Raw genomic sequence first — 20,972 nt, forward strand, 5'->3', positions numbered from 1 at the left:
ATTTTTTTTTTTTTTTTGATTAAATAAAAATATAATGAATACATGGAATTTATGGCTCAATTTTAAATGACAATTTGATTGTTTAAGTAAGTTTATATTAACTTCATACATGTCTATCAATCAATGATTATGTAACATTATGTTTGATCAAACTATTTTTGTTTATAAGCTGATCGACTTCACCAACTATTATGAAGCTATATTTATCATGACACTACTACATAACTTCAAAACACACTGCAGCTTTCAAAGCGTGGTTCTTATGTGTTATCATCACAGCAGCAGGGTTGGATCCCTCAGGAAGAGCGTGGCAGAGAGTCAGTGGACCTAATGTGGAGGGATTCTTCTCCGGGGGCATTCACGTGGGAATGTGGCTCTGGTTTCACAGTTATCACTCACAGAGAGCTGTCAAATGCTTAGTGGCATTCACTTGATCCAATTAATTAGGACCTAATAAGCCATAGAGTGGAAAGGGATTTGGATCTACAGGGTGGTGACAGAATCAAAGGCCTTCAAATGAGGCCACCATCCATCTCACCGTGGCTGTTAATGAGACATGAAGCCGTCTACATATAAACATGTAGAAAAGCAAACCAGTCTCACTATTAATGTAGAATAATTTCATGTTCAGATCAGACGTTTGTGCTAAAACTAATGTGGAGGAAACCAAACAGTCCTAACAGAATATTTAATAACTTATTTTCCTGAGAAGTATTGAGCTTATGCTAACATGGTGATTTTCTATGCATGCAATTTACAATTTGTTGGCTGTGTCATACCCAGTGCCTGAAATAATTAATCAAGTAGTGGTAAACGGAGGCGGCATCCTCGGCTGCATGGAGCAGATGTTGTAAATCCAATGCAGCTCACGAGGACAGGTGCCCTCCAGCCGGTTCCTGTCTGCTGCTTTGGTAATGGTTTGTTTCTGGAGGAATTGAACAACACTCAATCTAACCTCTATCATCTACTTATTATAAGGTTGTACAATAAAGCATGAGATGACTAATCACCTCAAGAGTATGCTCTGTGGGATAAAATGCATTGCGTCTGAGATATACATTGAGTTTGCTCAAGAGTCCCTATTTTGTCAGATAAATTCCAGTTAATCCAGTGGGGTTCTCAGAGGATAGTAACTGTGTTCTGCCGCCTGAGTATTACAAGGACACACACACACACTGAAAAACCTTTTAAAGTAAATGCATCAAATTTTGGATGTTTTTTGAAACTTCAGCTTCAAGGATTCTATATCTGAGATATTTTCAAGATGTTTAGCTCTTATGTCAGTCTTTGTCTAATCTTATTTAGAAATGTGACGCTATGGGTGGAACATTCAAAGCATCTGTTCACTTACTTGTGTGCTGGGTCACAGTGGGCTGGAGCAAGCGTATTTGCATTTATAGCCACGGGAAATGTAGTTTCCAGTTCACTTGTCCTGGGTGTTTTGGGGTTGTGGAAGGAAATAGAAAAAGCTCACACCAAAATGAGAACAAGAAACACTTTGTCCACTATTTGTCCTCCTGAGCTGGTGGTGTTGAGAACTATAATGTCAGTGTGAATGTGTATTTTTGAAGGATGAATGTGCGATCATTACCAGCACCTTTCAGGGGAGCCTCAATAGATAGATGGGGTTTCTCCTGCATGCAGATGTTTTTAGCATCTCACCAAGTGTCAAAGGTAAATGTATACTACTGTATTTTTCATCCAGTGGTGTTTCATGCACACAAGAACAGATGTCTTTATTTGTCAGATATATGAAAATTATTGGAAAACTGATCCATGTCTGTTTTAATAAATTAAGACTTACTGCCCGTATCGTATGAGTGCACCTCCTCCTGGAAATTCAGGTAAATGTTAATAGCTAACACATATTTATATCGCTAGGTAATTTAGTATTTTTTTGTGTGACCTTTAATATTGTCTTTGTTAGTATTGCATAGATGTTCATCTCCTGGAAAGCTCCAAGGTAGGATCAGTACTTTTACAACTGTAACTTGAGTCATATGGATCAGACTGAGGACAGGACCGGCTCCGCAGATTGCTGGTAGGTTCTGATTTTAATCGCTTTAGTGCCATTTTCTCTATTTCATGTTTCTCGGTCAAGACAATAATTCAATTCATACTGTGCAAACGAGAATTTCCAGTCATTTCTTTTTATTGTGGTTACAATAAGGGCACAAACTGATTTTGCTGATTTGATTAACTGAAGAGATCCTCCTAAGGCATAAAAGATGCTGAATTAATTTCAGTGAAAAACTGTTTGGTGTCGTAACTCGGCTGCTGTATGGTCTAGTCTGGGAACGCTGATAAGAAACAATTCCATTTGCTGGCTGAACTGTAGTGTAATTCACTTGCCTGCGCCTGTAAACAAACAACGAAACGGTAATTAAATACTATAAAGTCTGATGCAGCACTTATTTTAATTGAATAATAGCAGTCATATAAGCCTACAACACATATGCGCGGCTACAGATATCAAATAGTCCCGTTGCTGAGCTCGTTCATCCTGCCTGTCACAAAACCTGTTTTTAGGCAACAATGATACAAGGAAGCTGCATCCATCATGTGCAAGCAATGTTGTCTGAGCTCCTTTTCTGGATTAGAGTTTGGTTTCTAAACTTTTTGCCACATATTTTAAATCTTCTGGGCCAATATAATAGGCCAGCAGTTGTGAAAAGAAGTTAATTTAGAGAAAGGGGAACATACATATCAAACCTAAGACACTTTCTCTTGGCCTTTTCATAGTATGCGGATTTAAGCAGTAATTACTATTACTGCTGGATACAGTCTTTTCAAAAAACATGACCAGTGTATGACAGAGTAGCTTTTACCACAGTAAAATTGGAAAGGGGATAAGGGAATGAATTTCAGCAGCTGTCATTTCTGTTGAGAGGAAAAACACTGGATAGATTACTACTGCCTACACTCTGTCGTTATTAATGCCAGGAAGTCAAAGAAGAAACAGAAAACTCACTATATTATTCAGAAATAAATTCCAAAGCAGACTCAAGGTTATTTAATCAAAATAAGAGAGATCAATGTTATTAAGAAAGCCACATAAGCTAATCTTATAATTTGTAAGAGGATTACACCACTCTGAATCTCATAAAAATGTATTTTTGATGACTCAGAGGTATTTAAGGCTAGCTTACAGACATTTAAATAAAACAAAACAACTACCGAAGACCAAAAAGTATGTCTTGGGTCTTTGTCCTGAGTATTCACCTCCATATATCTTCGTGAAACTTCACTCACCCCAAATAGATCTAGCAGTGGCCCAGAAATGCAAGAGGAAAGCAAAAAATGGAGCTTAAGCCCTCCATTTGAAACTGTGTCATAATGGGGCCATGCCTACTTGTCTGGAACAGTCCTTTTTCTCTCGATAACCGCTGACAGACTCTGAGTTAATGAGCCTCTGTTTGGCCCTTAGAGGCCACTGTATGTCTATAACCTCAGAGCCATCTTCTGAATTTGCTAACGGGTCTAATGCACCTTTTAGTCAGATCAGGTCTACGTATCGTTTTCACTTTGTGCCTCTAAACTTTGTAATCCTCAGCAGTTTTCAGCGTTCATATTAAGCAGATTGAAGAAATCCATTTTGCAGCTGTATCACTGTTACTCAATTTAAAAAGTAATATTTCGCCTGAGTGTTTTTAGTGCTTCTTAGCCTCTCTTTTGAAAAGAGGTGTAATAGAGTTTATCTTCTCTAAGGATCAGACCTCATTGATTTACCAGTGACCACTGATTGTCAACTTTTAACAGTTGTGAAAGAAGGATCCTAAATCCTGCCCTTCAGTAGTTGCTGATTCACTGAAGCAAAATCATACCATGATTTACAAGCTGATTTAATTCTGCTAAATATGACAGTCGGCAATTAAAGCTTTAAAAGGAGAACAAAGTAAAGAAAATAAAGCCTTCAAACTACGGTTGAATTTATTGTGTCTTTATCTCAGGAGTGCAGCGGTTTCATAACCCTCCAGTTTCTTCAGCAATAACGTAATCCATTGACAGTTAACAGTATATCTGCTTTTACACAGCAAAAACTAACTTTTGATAGTTAATTTGTCGAACTTTATTTTCAAACTGTTAACAAACATGGTGTAAAACACCACTTATACTGCTGCCACGGCGTAACTCACACTGTCAATCATTCCCAGTCCTAGAGTTTGTGGTGCCACTTCTTTGAAACTGACCAATCACATTAGAGCCCTTCTTTCTTTGCTCCACCCTTCAAACTATCAAGAGTTTTCTTGCCAAGCAGATACTCTTACATGCATGATGGCTAGTTTGTGGGCTTGGCTCCGAGTTTGTGGGTTTTTTAAGTTACACATGAGGAATTTAACTGAACAAGTGGCAATAAATCCTTACACCCCTAAAATGGAATTATTTGCTTGTGATTACGTTTTAACACACACCAGTTTTTCCACAAATATAATTCCACATGGTTACAGCAACCAGACCACCGAGGCTTCCACCTTTGGCTGCCACCTGATCCACACTGGAGTGGGCCCCTACAGCCGTTGCAGGTGTTGGTTCGGCAGGAGTGTTGGCTCATGTGGCTCATTTGGGCTGTGCGCGACCGCACCCCGTGGGCTAAGATCTGACCACAGATGCTCACCTATACCAAACCAATATCCCAGTTACTAAACCAACTGGGATATTGGTTTAGTAATCCCAATCTGAGTGAGGTAACATGGCCTGTTGTTTTTTGCCACAGAGCTCTTGTGAAGCACGTCAGTTCTTCACCCAGCGCCAGTTTTTCTTAAGAGATCCTACCAGGAACAAATTGCCTCCATCGACATAAATCCTGGTTTCAGAGCTGGAGAGAGCGAGGTCTATCCACAGACTCGGATAAACAACCAAAGATGGATGCGTGGATGGATGGATAGTCTTCTATAGCTGTTTTAAACAGTGTGTTATTTTACTAAATCCTCACCGGTTCTTCACAAATTTACTTCATACTAAAAGAAACTGCTTGCTCAACAATACATATCGGTAAAACAAAACAAAATGTAAGACTGATCTTCAAAAGCATTTATCCATGAGCTAGAATGTTCTTCCAACTTAAACCGCAGTGATTTTCCTGCCCAGACCTTTGTTAGTGGCTGCCGTTGCATGATCCTGGACTGATATAACAAAGTCAGTTATAAAGCAGCCGCTGCATCTCAGTTTGTAATTATGTATGGAGGGAAAGCCAGTCTTATTCTGGCACCTAGGAGCATAGCTCTCTGTTTTTGTACATTTTATTTGTACTTTAAAAACATTTTGCAACCAGATTTCTTTAAATATATAAAGAATTGTAAGTCTTGCGTAATGTGTGTGAAAACTGTTCCATGAGGTTTCCACGCAGAGCTCAGACTGACTCAGGTGGTAGATTAACAGTTTAAAAATGAAAATAAACTCTGTATATGTAGTGTCCAGGCATCCATCTATCCTAACTGTTCAGACCTGATACTGATGCAGATGCACATCCTGATTTTCCCAACTTGATGCTGTTATGTGATCAACATTTGCATCAAACCCAGGGGCAACAGTTACCTCAACCAATCAGTTTGTAATCACAGAAAGCTGCGGTGCCAATGCTGACAGAAAAAAGAAAAACAAATAGTTAGCATTTGTGCTGTGTCGCTTGATTGTTAGTTACCTATACTGGGTATAGGCTAGGCTATAAAAATATTAACATCTATTTTACGTTTAGATTTTAGGTTTGTTTTTTAAACTTGAGTCAGTAAGACAGCAAAGCCATGAAGAGAGCACTGGTTAGTTTTGACTAGTAGCTCCCTGGCTGGTTCGCCTAAACAAGCTAATGCTGCCTTATTTTTTTAATAAGCAAACTGAACTGAAAACTTTACATCCAGATGAACAAAATCAACTTTTGGGGCAAATGTCTACAGTTTTAATATCATTATAATCCTAAAGCTTCTTATTTCTTCTTATTATTAGTTATTTTTATTTAATTTAATAACGGTACAGTACTCTCTGTATATAGTAACCATTGTCCTTAAAGTAAATATGTAAGAAAAATTGTGTATGTTTCTGCTCTGTGTCCTGTTTGTTTGTATATTTGTCTTTTTGGCTGCTGTCACAACCAAATTTCCCCTTGTGGGACAATTAAAGGATTATTCTATTCTTATCCTTACATTCTTACTTTTACCATTCACTGGGTAACATGACACTCTGCATTTAGTATATGTACTTACAATTTACAGCATTGGGATTCATTTGTAAGTAACACAAAGAGAAAAACACACACTTGTATGTATTTCTCCCTCTCTCGTTGTCTCTCTTCATACACATATAATGGAGCATATAAGTGACAGTTAAAGTGAAGATGAATTAGATCAACTGTAAGTGCAATAAAAGCCTCCCAATAAGTGTTAAATCTTACATAAGAAGAGTGACAAAGAACTGGCTGTGTGAACACTGGACTGTTCACTTGTCAGCTGAACCCACCACTGTGTGGGGTCTGTTTCATCAGGTTTTATCATTTAGAAAAAGTCCATTTCATATCACAACTGTAAAGAAGGAAAATCATGAATGACAAGTTTTCTTTTACCTTTGACTTGTATTAATTATGGCTGTTTTCATAGCTCTGTTGAACCGAGGGCCGTGGGGACAGGGTTTGAGCCGATTCTAGCACTGGGTGAGGTGAAGGATACAACCATGACAGGCTGTCAGTCTGTCGCAGGGCTCACAAAAACAAGAGAGAGTTATTCATGCTCACATTCACCTCTACAGCTAATTTATAAACCAGTTCACCTGGATGAATATTCTTTTATTCTCTTTTGGAAAAATACATTTTGTCTGAGATTTATTTCATAGAATGCGGAAAAACGAACGTGGCACCACTGAATTTACCAAGAGGTATATAAAAGGCTTTCATCACATTATGGAGAGAACTCTTAAAGATTTTTACAGCATCGTTAAAAGCTTTTTACATTTCAGGATATTTACTCATTCACTAAATTTACTACACCTACAAAATTCAGATTAATTTATGTATTTGCAAATCCCAACATAATTAATTCCAATGCTCGTTCTCCTTTCTCCTGTGCACTGGTTTCCAGCATCATAAAAGGATAAATATGTAATACTAGCAATCCTTTGTGATCACCATGCAAGTAGCTTAATGTTGTTTGTCTGTTGTTTAGTTGCTGGCTGGAAACCCAAATGCAATATCATTGTGTTACGTGTAAAATGATGCTACTACAGGCATATTTGGCATCTCATGTTCTTACATTTTTAGCTTTTTATAAGTTTACATAACACATGAAGAGTTAAAGCTGGGTTAGAGTGTTGTTTATGTGTAATTTAAATGCACTGTTAGACTATTTAATGATGCCTTGCTGAAATGCTCTGCAGAACTGCAGGAAGAGTCTGTAGAGCTGTCTGAGTTATCTGTGTGTTCATCACAAACAAAGTAAGAAAAACTTTTCATATACAAAAGTGATTTGTTTCTGACCTGGTGTTAATATAAAAATTCTGCTTGCAGCAGCTTGAAACACCTAATAAGATCTCAGTACACTAGGGAACAACATAACCAAATGAGACATGACTGATTTGTGAAAACAGGAAAATGAGACCGCTAATGTTAGACAGGCATTGTATACTGTGTCTCCAAATTACCTGTTGTTGGTCATTTTCCTCTAATAGAATGTCTTCAATCACATAAATCTTAAAGTGTAAACACATTCGGTAATGAGGTACCAGTGATATAACTCGGGGCACCCGACTATAATAATGGATTAGGGCTTTAAACTCAGACTCATTTATTTTTCACCCACATACATCACTCCTAATCAATGGCATGTCTTTCGCAATAACCCTCCCCCAGCTTGTCTCAGACTTTTAGACAGTCCAACGGTGAGTGGCTCTTTTACTCTCAAACTTTATGTACTGTTTAAAGTTATCATAGTTAAATATTATAGGAAGATGATGAGAAATTAAATAATGTCCCCGTTAAAGGTCGGAGCCATCAGACTGACTGACATCAGATGAATGGCAATGTGCCAGCTTAACAGCAGATTCTGAAACCTCAATAATTAAATACAAAGGCATTTAAAGGGCTCCTAGAATAGCAGGAGAAGAGAAGCAGCCCACAGGAAAAGTGTAACAGCCTTTCTGTCTCTGAAGCGTTTAGCTTCCTGCTCTGCCAGCAAGTGACCGCTGCTCAAATGTACTGTATTGATAGATGAAAACTCGCATCTTTTATAATTTTATATTCTGTAGACTGATGTTCACTAGATGCAACACTAACTCTTGATGTCTAATAATATAGAGCTCAGCAAAGGTGTATTTAGGACAGATGCATTAAGTTATTAATGCAACTTTCACTTGTGCCGAATTCCATAATTTTATTCTCCTTTATGTCCTCACCTGCTGCTCTATATTAAAAAGTGCTTTGTGTACAAAATGGTACTTTACGTCCTTTTTCTACTGGATAACCAAATGATTATCGCTTCGGTAAGTGCTTAATATTAACATTTAAAATTAAACGGTAACAGTGAAATTATAACTAGGGCTGGGTATCGTCACTGACTTCTAGAATCGATTCAATTCCGATTCACAAGGTCCCGAATCGATTCGATCCACGATTCGATTTAATTCGATTCGATTCGATTTAAATCTGGGAAATTTTGACAGTCAGAAATATTATAATTCAGATCAGTACATTTACATATTTTTGTATCAATAAAAAGGAAGCTGACACTCGCAAGACTCTATCACAGGTGTAAGCATCACAGCAGAGGCCTTTGTGTCAAAGTAGCTGAAGATAAAACACAGAAAAACATGAAGGTGATTTTCCTGGCCTGGGATTTTATAAAAATATTCTGCAGTACATCAAAAATGAAAGAAAACCATTAATCAACATATGAACATCACCTCTGAAGTTACAGCGGTTTTATTAGAGACACAGCGTTTTGCATTTTGAATAATATTAAAAAGTTTAAATTTGTTCAGTATTGAACGGCAGAAATGAGGTTTTCTTTTCGGAAGAATGTAAAAGGGAAAAAAAACAGCGGCCGACAGCCTGTAAACAACAGTAGACTTGTGTAACAAGCAAGCGAATAATGAAGAAAGGGAAACTGTTCTTGAAGTACAGAGAGAGAGCTGTGCATGGCAGTGGAAGCAAAACAGTGGAAGTCAGAGTGAATTCATGACGATGTTTATGTGAAGCGTTTGGATCTTCTTCTGCTGCTGGTTCGGTCAATATTGTTTGGAGAGACATCAAACTAACAGCTTTAGAATCGGCTCATAAAGGACGTGAACACAAAGCGCCGACCCGCCGAAACATCAGAATCAGCGAGCTGTCGGCTTTCAGCCCCGACCGTGAGAAAGGCGACATCTCACTGATTCTGATCCGCGGGTCGCACTGTGTGTTTAAGTCTATGTGCAGAATCCCTGTACCTGCTCTCATTTACTGTCTTAACTGTTTGGTGGTTCTTGAAATTTTGTGAGATGTCACCAGAGATTCTGGCATTTCGGGCAAAATAAATTTATATTAAAAAAATCGATTCAGGATTTTAATGAATCGATTTTACGTTATCCAAGCCAGAATCGATTTTAATCGATTCATCGATTATAAAAACCCACCCCTAATTATAACTGTCTTGTGGCTTTGGTTAAACAGTCAGGCAGTGAAGAAAATGAAATAAAAGAGGACATAATTTTAAAGCTAACAGCTGCCACTAAGTTTCCTAAATGGTCTTTAAAACTGCAGGCAGTACAGTCAGCACTGTTGCCTCACTGCAAGAGTGTCCTGGACTTGAATCTGCCAGCTGGGAGGGAGAAGCTTGCGTGGGTTCTCCCAGGGTACTCTGGCTTCCTCCCATAGCCCAAAGACATGCACACTAGGTTAATTGGGAATAGTAAACTGACTGAGTGTGAATGGCTCTCTTGTGTGACAAACTGGTACCTGCGACCTGGCTTTCACCCTATAACAGCTGGGATCCAGCCCCACTGTGACACTGACATGAAAGAAAAGTGGAAGAATATGTATGGATGTATGGATGGACGATCAAAACTCACAGGGAAAAACTGAATATTATTTTTATGGCATAGACACAATACACAAAACATAACATGAAGTACAATACCGCCAACTAAAACTAAACCAGTATAGATGTATGGTCAGCTTGAAATTCGTAGTGCAGTTTACAGTGTTGCTGTATTACATTATGCTGGCAAGTCATTTTTTCGTATTAGTTTATTTTTATGTAAACTAACTACTATTTTTACGTGTCATTGATGTTAGGAAAAGCGCTTTATAAATCCAATCCATTATTATTATTTTTATTTTTATTGTTATGAGCTGGAAATGTGGAAAAGTCTGTATACTCGTTTTTGTTGATTCCCTTTAAATAGAGTTTAGAATGGATACTTGGCTTTATAATGTGTGTGTGTTTAGCTTACTACCATCTGAATAGTTGATCTTCCCTTGCCTGCCCATTTTATTTCACTTCATTTGAATCACTGAACAAATCAGAGGTGTGGGTGGTGATGAGCTCTGGAACCAGGCTACATTTTCCCTACAATCAGTACTAAATTACACAGTGAAACAGACTCTGTGTTCCAAGAAATACAGAAAGTGAAAATGTTCCTCTCTTGGATGTTATTTGGATACCAAGGGGCCACTAAGAGAAGTGCTATGAAAATTTCAGGCTCTCTGACATAAACTATTCTTGTCTCAATCAAAGACGTCCATATAAATGTCTGTGGAAGCTAAGCTGTTAATGAGCTAATTCTTTATAGAGTGATAAAACAATTGCTAAACATAACATAAAATTTGTTGAATTTCTAGCTGCAGTGAAACAACATCCCTTTAAATTGCATAAGGTGTTATATAATCTGTGTTTTAGCCAGAATGGGAATGGAGACAGGGTTTTTAGCCCTTACGTGACATTGATGTTAGGGTTCACATGCATCTTGTGTCCTACATGGGATTTCTTTGTTAAAGTGGCATTAAGAAGAAGCATGGGCTTTCATCACGTAGGATAGAAGAAAGCTTGTGATGGGCTGTCTCTTCGCCATGGGGACTACCTGCTTCAAATGAGATTCATGACAAATCCCCCTACGAGAGGCCGGCCAGTATGCTAGGTAATAGCATGCGTGGCAGTACTTATCTATCTCCATTAAAGACACAGGTCATATCCCACAATGTCAAAACCATTAAATCAGAGAATATAGCATGATGGTAGGCTTAAACCGGGTGCTGAAGCAGCTGTGATTGAAGAAGGTGCTTTTAAATGATCGATTCTGTGCACTTTCTTCTTAAGATGAACTAAAACGCTGTAACAGGCTTTAATCAGGAAAAATGTTAGAAGAGAAATACATTTGCATTCTTGTCACCTGATATTGAGTTTTCACTGCAACTATTACTAGTCTGAGAGATCACTTCTGATGCTTTCACTCAGTTAGACCTACTAATTATTATTATTATTATTATTATTATTATTATTATTATTATTATTATTATTATTATTAAATGCAATCACCTTGTCCTGCAATTGGGAGTTGCACCTTGATATGAAATCACTGTGATGTAACTGTGGCATACAATTTTCCATTTCAAGTTTATACTAAAAGAAAAGCTTATCTAACCTTTAAAAAGACTTGCACAGCACAATTGTGCTTAATTCTATATAATTTTGAGCTTCGGTGTGGACCCGTCAGTGAACACCAGCGCACATTTATCACGCACGATAAAATCAAAGCTCGGACAGTCAACTACTAGCCTCAGATTCATTTTAGCTTTCCATAACAGCGCAGGCAAGACTGATTCACTCTGAACTCCATAAGTCCTCCGAATGCATAAACTGACCCTCTCCAAGATTAATGTCTTCCTCAGTACCTGCAGGTCTGGACCGAACATCATCACTGTTTGTGTCTCGTCACAGACCAACCAACCAGATTTCGCCAGGTGCAGCTAATTAATGAAAAAGCACCAATGGAACCATTTGTAAGTCATTTGCAGAGCTCTTTTAACCAAGCCAACAAGCATAAAGCTGCAACTAATTTGTTATTATTATTATCGTTGAAAAATATGTCACTTATTTGTACTAAAAATCAAACAGCTTGTCAGATTTGTTTTGCCAAGTGTTTGAAAGGAAAAGGGGGAAAAAACAAAGGAGAAAAACGCTTAGATTGTGATAACCTGAAAGCATGCATGTTCCCGGGAAAATAGACTTAAGAGTTTAAAGCTCTCAACTAACTCTATCCAATTAATTGACTCATTAGTTCAGCCCCTAAGGAAACACGTCTGGTTCTTATCAAGGGAACAATAAAAGTGAAATGACACACACACACACACACTCACACAGGGCGCACTCCAGTACATATGCCTCAAAGTGCCCTACTACATCCTAATATGGTGTAAATCTGTGTGGTTCTTTGCTGGAACGAAAATCTTTCACCGTTCTAACTTGATTTGAAAGTGAGGCAACAAACCCAGAGGAATAATCTGACAGCGCCAACCTCTAATGGCCCAATTCCCAGCTGAGAACTACGTCTCCTGGTGTTCGGTTTAAGAGCACTTTCTTGCAAAATTGTGGTCATTTTGAGATCACTCTGTGTTGACTTGCAGGTATCTGGAATAGTTAGGAGAGCTTGGTAATGTGTGATTTTATTTTTCTGCCCACAAGGCTGACTAAATGAGTTGAGTCATCCAACCAGGCTGTATTTTCTGACCTTTTACAGTTGGATCTTGGCTGATTAATTTAAGCAGATGGCTAAGCAGACTTAGACAGACTTTCTTTTGAATAAAGACATGCTTTTTTATGAAAAATATTCAAATCTTAACATGAATATGCAGGTTTGTGAAGTGAAATATAAATTGGGAGTTGCTACAAGGCATATGGTCATATCTGTCTTTTTCCAGTTATCCATTACCAGCCAGATCATGCCAAAATAAAGTGCTTTCATCACAGGTCAATATGGAGAGAAAAGCTGAGCAAACTGTTTTCCCATTCAGCATTTCTTACTGGCATCTTCTTTCATTTCTCTAATGAAGACCTCCAATGTGGATATTAATAATGAATAAAGGAGTTAGATACAGTGCTTTTTACTGTCTTTGTTAAGCAGGAAACCTGGTGCCAATTAAAATGGGCATGATGCTGCCTTGTGTTGCAGCCATCAGTGGGTATAATCATAATAGTTAACACTGTGGCAGCAGGACTGAGATTGACACATTTGTGTATAATGACAAAGAGACACTGAGACCCAACAACAAGCTGCTCTTCTCTTTGAAGACAGTGGACGGTTACCACAAAAAAAAAAAAAATCAATATTCCAGCTCCATTCAATTACACAGAGAGCAGGTACCTCAGTGACACTCACAGCAATGACTGATGTACTGCTGCTGATGGTCACTTTTAGAGGCTTTACTTGAAAAGAAAAAGAAGAAATTCTGCTATTTAAAGTTTGAAAATGTATATTTAAGGATATTTTGACTGATAGAGCCATTTAACGTTTTTCAGTATATGAACACATGTCACGTGGATATGTATCATGGTGTATTTCGTATAAATGCAAAAGTTAAGGCAAAGATACTATACACATCGATACCTGTAGTGGGAAAATGCACCTACACCAAAAGCATCCACGCACGGACGCTCACAAATAAGCACGTGCACGTAGGCATATCCGTTTTGCATAGCCGACCACACAGACTGAGGAAGAGCGCTAATTTATCATTCTCGTTCTTGAGTTATTGATTAATTAAATGCCATTTTACGGGAAGATTTGAAATACAGTTGTGATCATACAGCCGTGCTAAAGGCTCAAGGAGGGGGCGACCGATGAACTCCTTCCAACTTCATTTCAGCTTTTTGCAATCAAAACCCGAACCGTGATTGTTTTACTTTGTTTCCCGGGCGAGGACAGGTGACATTGGTTAATTGGTGCTCTAATAGAAAAGACAAGTTTTTACTCACCCAAAGTTATAAGATGAAAGAGATAAACTCCCCACAGATCCATCTCCGTTTCAAATTTGAATTTCTGGTTATGCGTCGGAGCTACACCTACAGCAGGATAATTACACGGTAAGAATGAAGTGCCCCTTTATGCATTTGGAGATCATTATTTGCGCAAAGAGAATAACCTCTTGAAAAATCCTCAAATCGTCTTTTTCTAGTTGCCCCTGTCTTTTTTGTCTTACAATCCCATCAGTTACTTCCAAGTCGCTGTTAGAGTCGCGCTTTTGCGCAAAGGCAGAGCCATGCGTAATATTGTGAGGGGAAGTTGTCCTGTGCGTTGTACGGTCCGGTATTGTCAGAGAGCCTTCTGTTGCACGTCGAGGTGGTCACACAGGTCCTTGAGTCCGCTGCTGGAGAGATGCAGAGTGCTGGGGAGAACCACTGCCAACGACGGGGAGGAGGGGGACTGTTTGTGTAGGAAGGGCCATTTTAAACCGCATGCTTACGTGGTCAGTGCTTAGCGGTGAAAATGAGACGTTAATTCACAGAAACACTATAATGTTATGACTCAGAGGACCTACAGTGTGGCGAAAGTAGTTAACTGTGTCTTCACTTACTCTGATACTATTGAGCATCTCGTGTTTTCCTTACAGTTTCTGATTTTCTAACCCAAAAAATGCAGAATATTTCAAGCAGTTGACTCTATACTTTTAACGCTACCTGAATTCCATGAAACATTAAGAGATAAAGAGCTCCCTTTTTTATATTTCCTACTGTTCACTTCCCTGTCCTGTCTCATCACTTCAAGGTCTAACACCTGCCATTCAAATTGCTTATATAATAAAAAGTATGAGATTTTGCAGCCAGTTAATAAAGAAAGTGTTTGAGCTCCCCAAATGTTATTAAAGAAGCCGAACAAAAGGTTAATAACAATACCGACTCTCAAAAAAGGCACATTCGGGGCATTCTCAACCAGAAGTCTGTTTGATTAGGCGTCTTTGTACGAGCTCTAACAGTTGACATATGCTAACCTAACATCATTATTAGAAGATACTGATGAGATAGCTAATATAGACACACACATAAGATAAATACGAGAGACACCATCTGATGGCTGAAGACAGAAAAATCATTTTTCTAATCACAGGACAACACCTGGATACCAGTGTGAAAGTCACATGTTTCAAACAATATTAATACACTGCAGTCATATCAAACTATAAAGTTTTCTCTTTTGTTTCACGGAAAACCTTTAATGCTTGCCCCCTACAGAGAGGTGGATGCAGTTCCCGATCAGTACTGACAGCCTGACCCACAGTGCTCAATTTTCAGAGCTGTTCACTGTTTTGAAACAGACAGTTATTGATTCTTTAGTGTTAAGAATTCAACTTTCGCACCATCTGTTCGTTTTATGGTTCAGAGGGAAGAGAACATCAGTGGACCAGGATGTGCATTTAGAGTTTGTTGACTGACCACTTTAGTGCATCTCCAAAACGGCAGCAACAAATAGAGTTTCCAGATGATCCATGCAAACAAAGCTGGTGAGGAGCAGATAACAAAAGAGTCACAGTATTGGATCAGCCTCAGTGTGTATGCTTTACTGTATACTTGTGCACGTGTTTGTGTCTATAAAGCAACCAAGGGTCCAAAAGGATGATCCAGCTGTGTATGGAAGACAGAATGAAGACCTCGGAAGGGCCATTTCCGCCTGTTAGTATTATCTTTACTGCCTGTGGCTGCTGTGCTGTAGTGCTTCAATGGACTTACATGAGCCAGCAACATTCATTTAAACATTTTCAGAGCCTTAGTTGTTTCAACTTATTATTTTTTGCTGAAGTCTCACATTGGAAAAAGGGTAAAATGTCTTTATGGCTCAACGATCGTAATTTTAGTTCCCTAACAAGTTTGCAGTGAGAATCTCTGGAACGATACATTAACATTTCCATTGGGAGTCCTTAAACATGGGAAGATGGGCTCTGAAACTAATTTCTGAATCTTTAAAGAGCAGCTCAGTGCCATGGGGATTTCTTCATACATATTTGCAATGTGCATCTGCATTTGTAATTCAAATTAACATTAAATTTGGAAGAATGAAAAAGCCAAGTAAATGGAAGAATTAGAGAGAAAATGTCTGTTTTCTCATAACCCATTATTCTCCGGCTCCTTCCAAGTCTATCGTGGATTCAGAAAGGTCTATTTTATGCTCAAATTAGGGAATGTTGACCAAATGTCATCCTAATCCCCTCCGCTAGGAGTTCTCTTGTAGATGGACCTGCCTGGTAAACATGATTATGTTGCCCTTTAGAGACTAAGTTACTGCCAGTAGATCCAGAATTTCTTACTTCTATAACGATCTTTCAGTTTGGAGAGGAGGTGCCATTTAAAGGTGGGAGATGGACAGCTCTCAGTTTTTGCTTCAGGCGAAGGTTCATTGATTTCCTATCCTTGTGACACAGAGCAGTGAGGACAACATTAATGAGGGATTAGTTATTGTACCCATAATCACTAATGTCAAAATCACCAAACTGGGTGATGAAAAGAAGCTTTGTAAATATTTCTTGAAACCATTTAGCAGCCATATTCACTGCAGGCTGATTTCTGCTTGAAAAATCAAAGCATTTTATCCTCATTGTCTTTTACTTTAGTCTAGAGTGTCCTATTTGATGGATACTTTTATTTGTTTAGTTAATTGTTTTTCTGTGCCATACTTTGTAGTTTAGTTTTATTGCTGATGACAGTACAACAGTGAGGCAGCATGTACAACAAAGGAAGAATACACCATACTGTCCCGAGGAGCATCTATCGTAATGCAAAACCAGGAGTTCAAAAGTAAAAGAAAGGCCTACAGCTGATACAAAAAAAAAAACTTGACAGTGTGAAAGAATTTCACTACTCAAAGAATTTAGAGAGCTACATTAAAACGCTTTAGTTTAGCTCAGAGAGATGTCGTATTCATCCATTCTCTTCCACTTATTCATTACAGGGTCATGGGATGCAGCTGGAGCCCATCCCAGGTGCAATGGAGCAAGAAGTACATCCTGGACAGATCACCAGTCTGTCGCAGGGCTATCTAGTAGCCTAAAACTAAAATTTGGATAGAAGAGCAAGAGCTTGGTGCATGGATTTGTCTAGTGGTATATTGATGCAGACAACAGGTGAGGAAGACTCCTGACATAATGATTTTTGGGTAGGCACTAAAGGGATGGAATTGTGGATGCAGCCAGCAGCCGTAGACTTCCTCTGGAGATGTCTGACTTCTCTGTTGGAGCGGGGTGGAGAGCTTGATCATTCCAGGGGGAATTAGGGGTGCAAGTTAAGCTGCTTCAGGCATCTGATCAGGATGTGTCCTGGGCACTTCAGGCACGTGAATGTCTGGGTGTCTGTCCTGGATGAGTTGGAGGAGGTTGCCGGGGATTAGGATGGATGATTGATGGATCAGTTTTTCAAGCAGACAATTATGCCCAATCATATGTGAGGGTATGTACTCTGTAACATATACAGCTGGTTGGATATTGTTATCTTCATTAATGTTAGATCCCCAAACACTATATTCCAATAAGGAAAGAGCATTTGAAATGACTTAAACATGATTTATTGAGATAAAGAATTAAGATAAATCATTGTGGTGTTTAGACTCCAGTGACAACTTATGGCAGAACAGAATCCCAGCAGTGACTGGATTAAGAACGGGACCCACCAGAGTGTAGATGCTGGTGGAGGTGAAGATGGAGATCTGAGTGACATGAATGTGGTAAAGGGGGTGAGTTGGGGGGTGGATAGCATCACACAAGAGTCTGACAGAGCACGCATCGTGGAGGATGACTGGCCCAGAAAAAAGGCTGACAAGAAGATGATGGGAATAGAGTAAAGATGTGAAAGCGTTTTTTGAAACAATAAGAGCAGCAGCCAAACAGGAAGCAGGCAGATCAGTGATCACACAGCTACCTTCTTGAACTTACACACAGGCTTCATTAGCTTAGCATGCCATTTACAGTAGTTCACACATGTGCGCTCTAAGTAGTCACCACAACAGCAACCTTTACCCCCCCCCCAGGCCATACTAAGGATAAAGTAGCCAAGTGAATAGCCACAAGACAACGACTGAATTGAAACATTATATACACAATGCAATAATGTTTAAATAGTGACTTTGCTATTAATTACTGCCAGTTTGTTCTCAGTTATGTTGTACTAATCACTTCTCTTGTATACCTATTACCATAATATGAGATCAGACCTTTCTGTCCTTGAGAAGAAGCTTTAACTGCATTTTGTTCTCTGCTGTTGTAAACAAATGACACTCACTTGAACCTGTACCAGGGTGGATGATCCACCACAGCAAACAATGCTTTCAATTTAATTTTGTTACTTTGTTGCCCAAGTTGAAGATTTTTGTTCTCCTCTGCTGCCGATCATCTGACTTTTCCCAGCAGGAAAATGTGCTCAGCAAGAACTTACGCATTACTTTACCTTTTCTCTCGTACTCATTTCTAACATATTTGGGTTATTTACAGTTGTGATCAGAGGTTTACATCTTCCACGCAGCACCTTCACTGTCTGCAATGATAAGGATTAAGCCACAATCAATACATTAATTGGTGCCTGCTGATACAATGAAATAACAATAAACAAATAAACAGCAACACCCATTAAAATTGTCATCAGCTATTCGCTGTCAAGTTAAACCAGTTTTAAAACAAATTACAACAGCCAGCAGTGTATAAGGACCTCGGCCCAACAGCCAGAAATCCACCCTGGCAAAGCAGCAGCTTGGCAAGCTGTAAATGAAAACAGGACATCAATTACATTGAAGAATTTACCTCAGAAGGAATATCTCTGCCACTTTGTCCGTTTTTCAGTTACCTGTGTCCAGGTAACTAAAGTAAGTATCGGTAATCAACATCCAAGAGGTGGGAGCCCACTACAAGTTTCCACAGGGGTGCAAATAACTTTAAACCTCTACCAAAACTCAAGCAGAATGGTTTCTGTGACCTACTGCTCCAACAGAAGGCTATGCAATCCACACCAAGCTATCATAGAAAAGTTAAAAAGGCCAAATAGCACAGCGTAGACCAGGTATTCACACAGCTCCAGGTTCACACAACAGATGGACTAACTACCTGCACCTGTGCTTATAAAAAGGAACAACCTAGCCCCGCCTACCAGGGGCGGTTCCCAGACTCAGGTCTCACCTGTCACATAAACATAAGTTCAAACTTCAGCAGCCAAGTCTTCTTGGATTAATTAAAGATGCATACTGTGCAATCATTCCACCCTGGAAAAAGAACAGTTAGCATGGTATTCATGTTCATGACGAGCGTAAATAAACTGCATACAACAACATACAAACACAATAAATAACAACACATCACTTGTTTTAAGGTGGACGGTGGGTTAGAACTGGAAGCAAAAGCTCATGTTTAGTGTTCAATAATGGGGGTGGCTTCTCTCTGCACCTTCAAACATTCACAGCGTTGACTTAAAAGGATCCCATACATACAGCTCCCAGGATAGTGACATCATGTCTGTACTTGATTGCAAACAGAACAGTAGCTGTTCTCTGTGAACGCTTGAGACATTTGCTTTCTCACTCTTCTCCCTTTTTTTGCACCTTAATGAACTAAGGACAGATTTGAAACAGCTTAGACCGTCTCCTTTTAAGTAACAGAATTGTGTTTCTCTGTTAAAGAAGTGTAATGTGATTTATTAAAGCTTAAAGCTTAAATTTTGCACCATACAATTTTATTGTACTGTTAAACATGCAAGGAAATTTAGGAGTATGTAGTCACAACAACCTGGCAAGCGTGTCACCGATACCATGCCAAATAGAGTGATGCTCAATTGGTGCCAGACTCCATGGCGAACATTTGCACAGACGGTGACTTTGTTACCTCTCACTAGAACAGATGGTGTGTCTCGTGCATGGTGTGTGGAAGGTTACTCCTCTCTAGATGCCTACTTGTGTCTTAAACTTCATTTGGACCACACAGGTGCAGACACAAACACACACACTTGCACAGAGACAGAAGAGAGAGGGCACTATTGAATTAATTAATCAGTAAGTGATACAAAGGTAATAGTTCTCTAATGCCTCAGTGAAGACTGAAGGTATTTTTCCCCAACAACTTTATTTAGAATATACAGCATGCTTACTGAGTCTTTTCTCATACTTTAAACCCTCTTTTTCACCTCGGAGTTCAGCCATTATCACTCATGTAATCAAAGATTAGTAGAGCGAAAAGATCAAGTTACACTGGCAGTGACAGATTCATGAGTTCTTGCTTTCTCAGTACAGGCTATCTATCTGTGGGGTAGGTCTAAAGGGGTGATAAGGTTATCCGAGAACATCTTTCACTGATTTCCTGACACTCCCGGTGGCCAAAAATAATCAGATGGCACCTGGATCAACAGCTCTGTGTTTTAAGTTCCACAACTCCTCTCTCATGTGTGAGTATTCACACCAAAATAAGTGGGCCAGTCCAAGTTTTCTGCTTGTATATAGATGTCTCTCTTTGGTCTTTATCACAGATATCTCTATGAGATGTTTGTAGGAAGAGATGCTGCTGTTGAAAAAAGAGGTTAGTCATGATGTTTTATTTCACTGCTGGGATGCTGAATTGTAAAATACTTCCTACATTCCTTCCAGCTTCGTAGGTTTCAGGTGATTATAGTCTTCTACAGCTAATCACTGTGTACTAATAACAGTAAGATTTTGACTAACTTGTGTATTTGTGATGCTTTAGAATCAACAGATTCATTTGACATATCATTATTAATCCAGGATGATATGCTACAGTTTAGTAGTACATGGACCCTCTATTTTAACTGACTTCCTTTATGCTACCACATCTGGATGACGTGTTGTTCCACTGTTTTTCAGCTGCTGCTTGTGCTGTGCTAAAGGGTTTTCAGTCATGATGCAACAATGGTACTACTGCACTATGAAGCCCATTATTTCCAGTGGCTTCCACTACAAAACTTTGCCGCTTCACCGAGCAAAGCGCACATACACTGCGGTCAAAGTTCATTTATTTTGAACTATAATCTACCCATGCTGTGATA

The 20,972-nt window shown here is 39.0% G+C and overlaps 1 protein-coding gene across 3 annotated transcripts in view; it reads right to left on the bottom strand.

Annotated features, from left to right (window-relative positions):
* The window catches only part of gfra4b (GDNF family receptor alpha 4b), a 57,392-nt gene extending 38,393 nt beyond the window's left edge, over positions 1-18,999 (bottom strand). The window contains exons 1-3 of one of the 3 annotated variants that reach the window (XM_082507761.1): positions 18,731-18,999; positions 18,381-18,467; positions 13,929-14,015 (exon numbers count right to left, since the gene is read on the bottom strand). In XM_082507761.1, the coding sequence (XP_082363887.1) occupies positions 13,929-13,971 (43 nt within the window). In that variant the 5' untranslated portion in view covers positions 13,972-14,015; positions 18,381-18,467; positions 18,731-18,999. Of the gene's footprint in view, positions 1-13,928; positions 14,016-14,095; positions 14,878-18,380; positions 18,468-18,730 lie in introns of those variants that run through there. The other 2 variants (XM_082507763.1, XM_082507762.1) reach the window with 2 other exon arrangements.
* Between the last annotated feature and the right edge of the window lie 1,973 nt (positions 19,000-20,972).

Source organism: Aulonocara stuartgranti (genome assembly GCF_965226115.1).
Source record: "Aulonocara stuartgranti genome assembly, chromosome: 2".
Lineage (NCBI taxonomy): Eukaryota > Metazoa > Chordata > Actinopteri > Cichliformes > Cichlidae > Aulonocara > Aulonocara stuartgranti.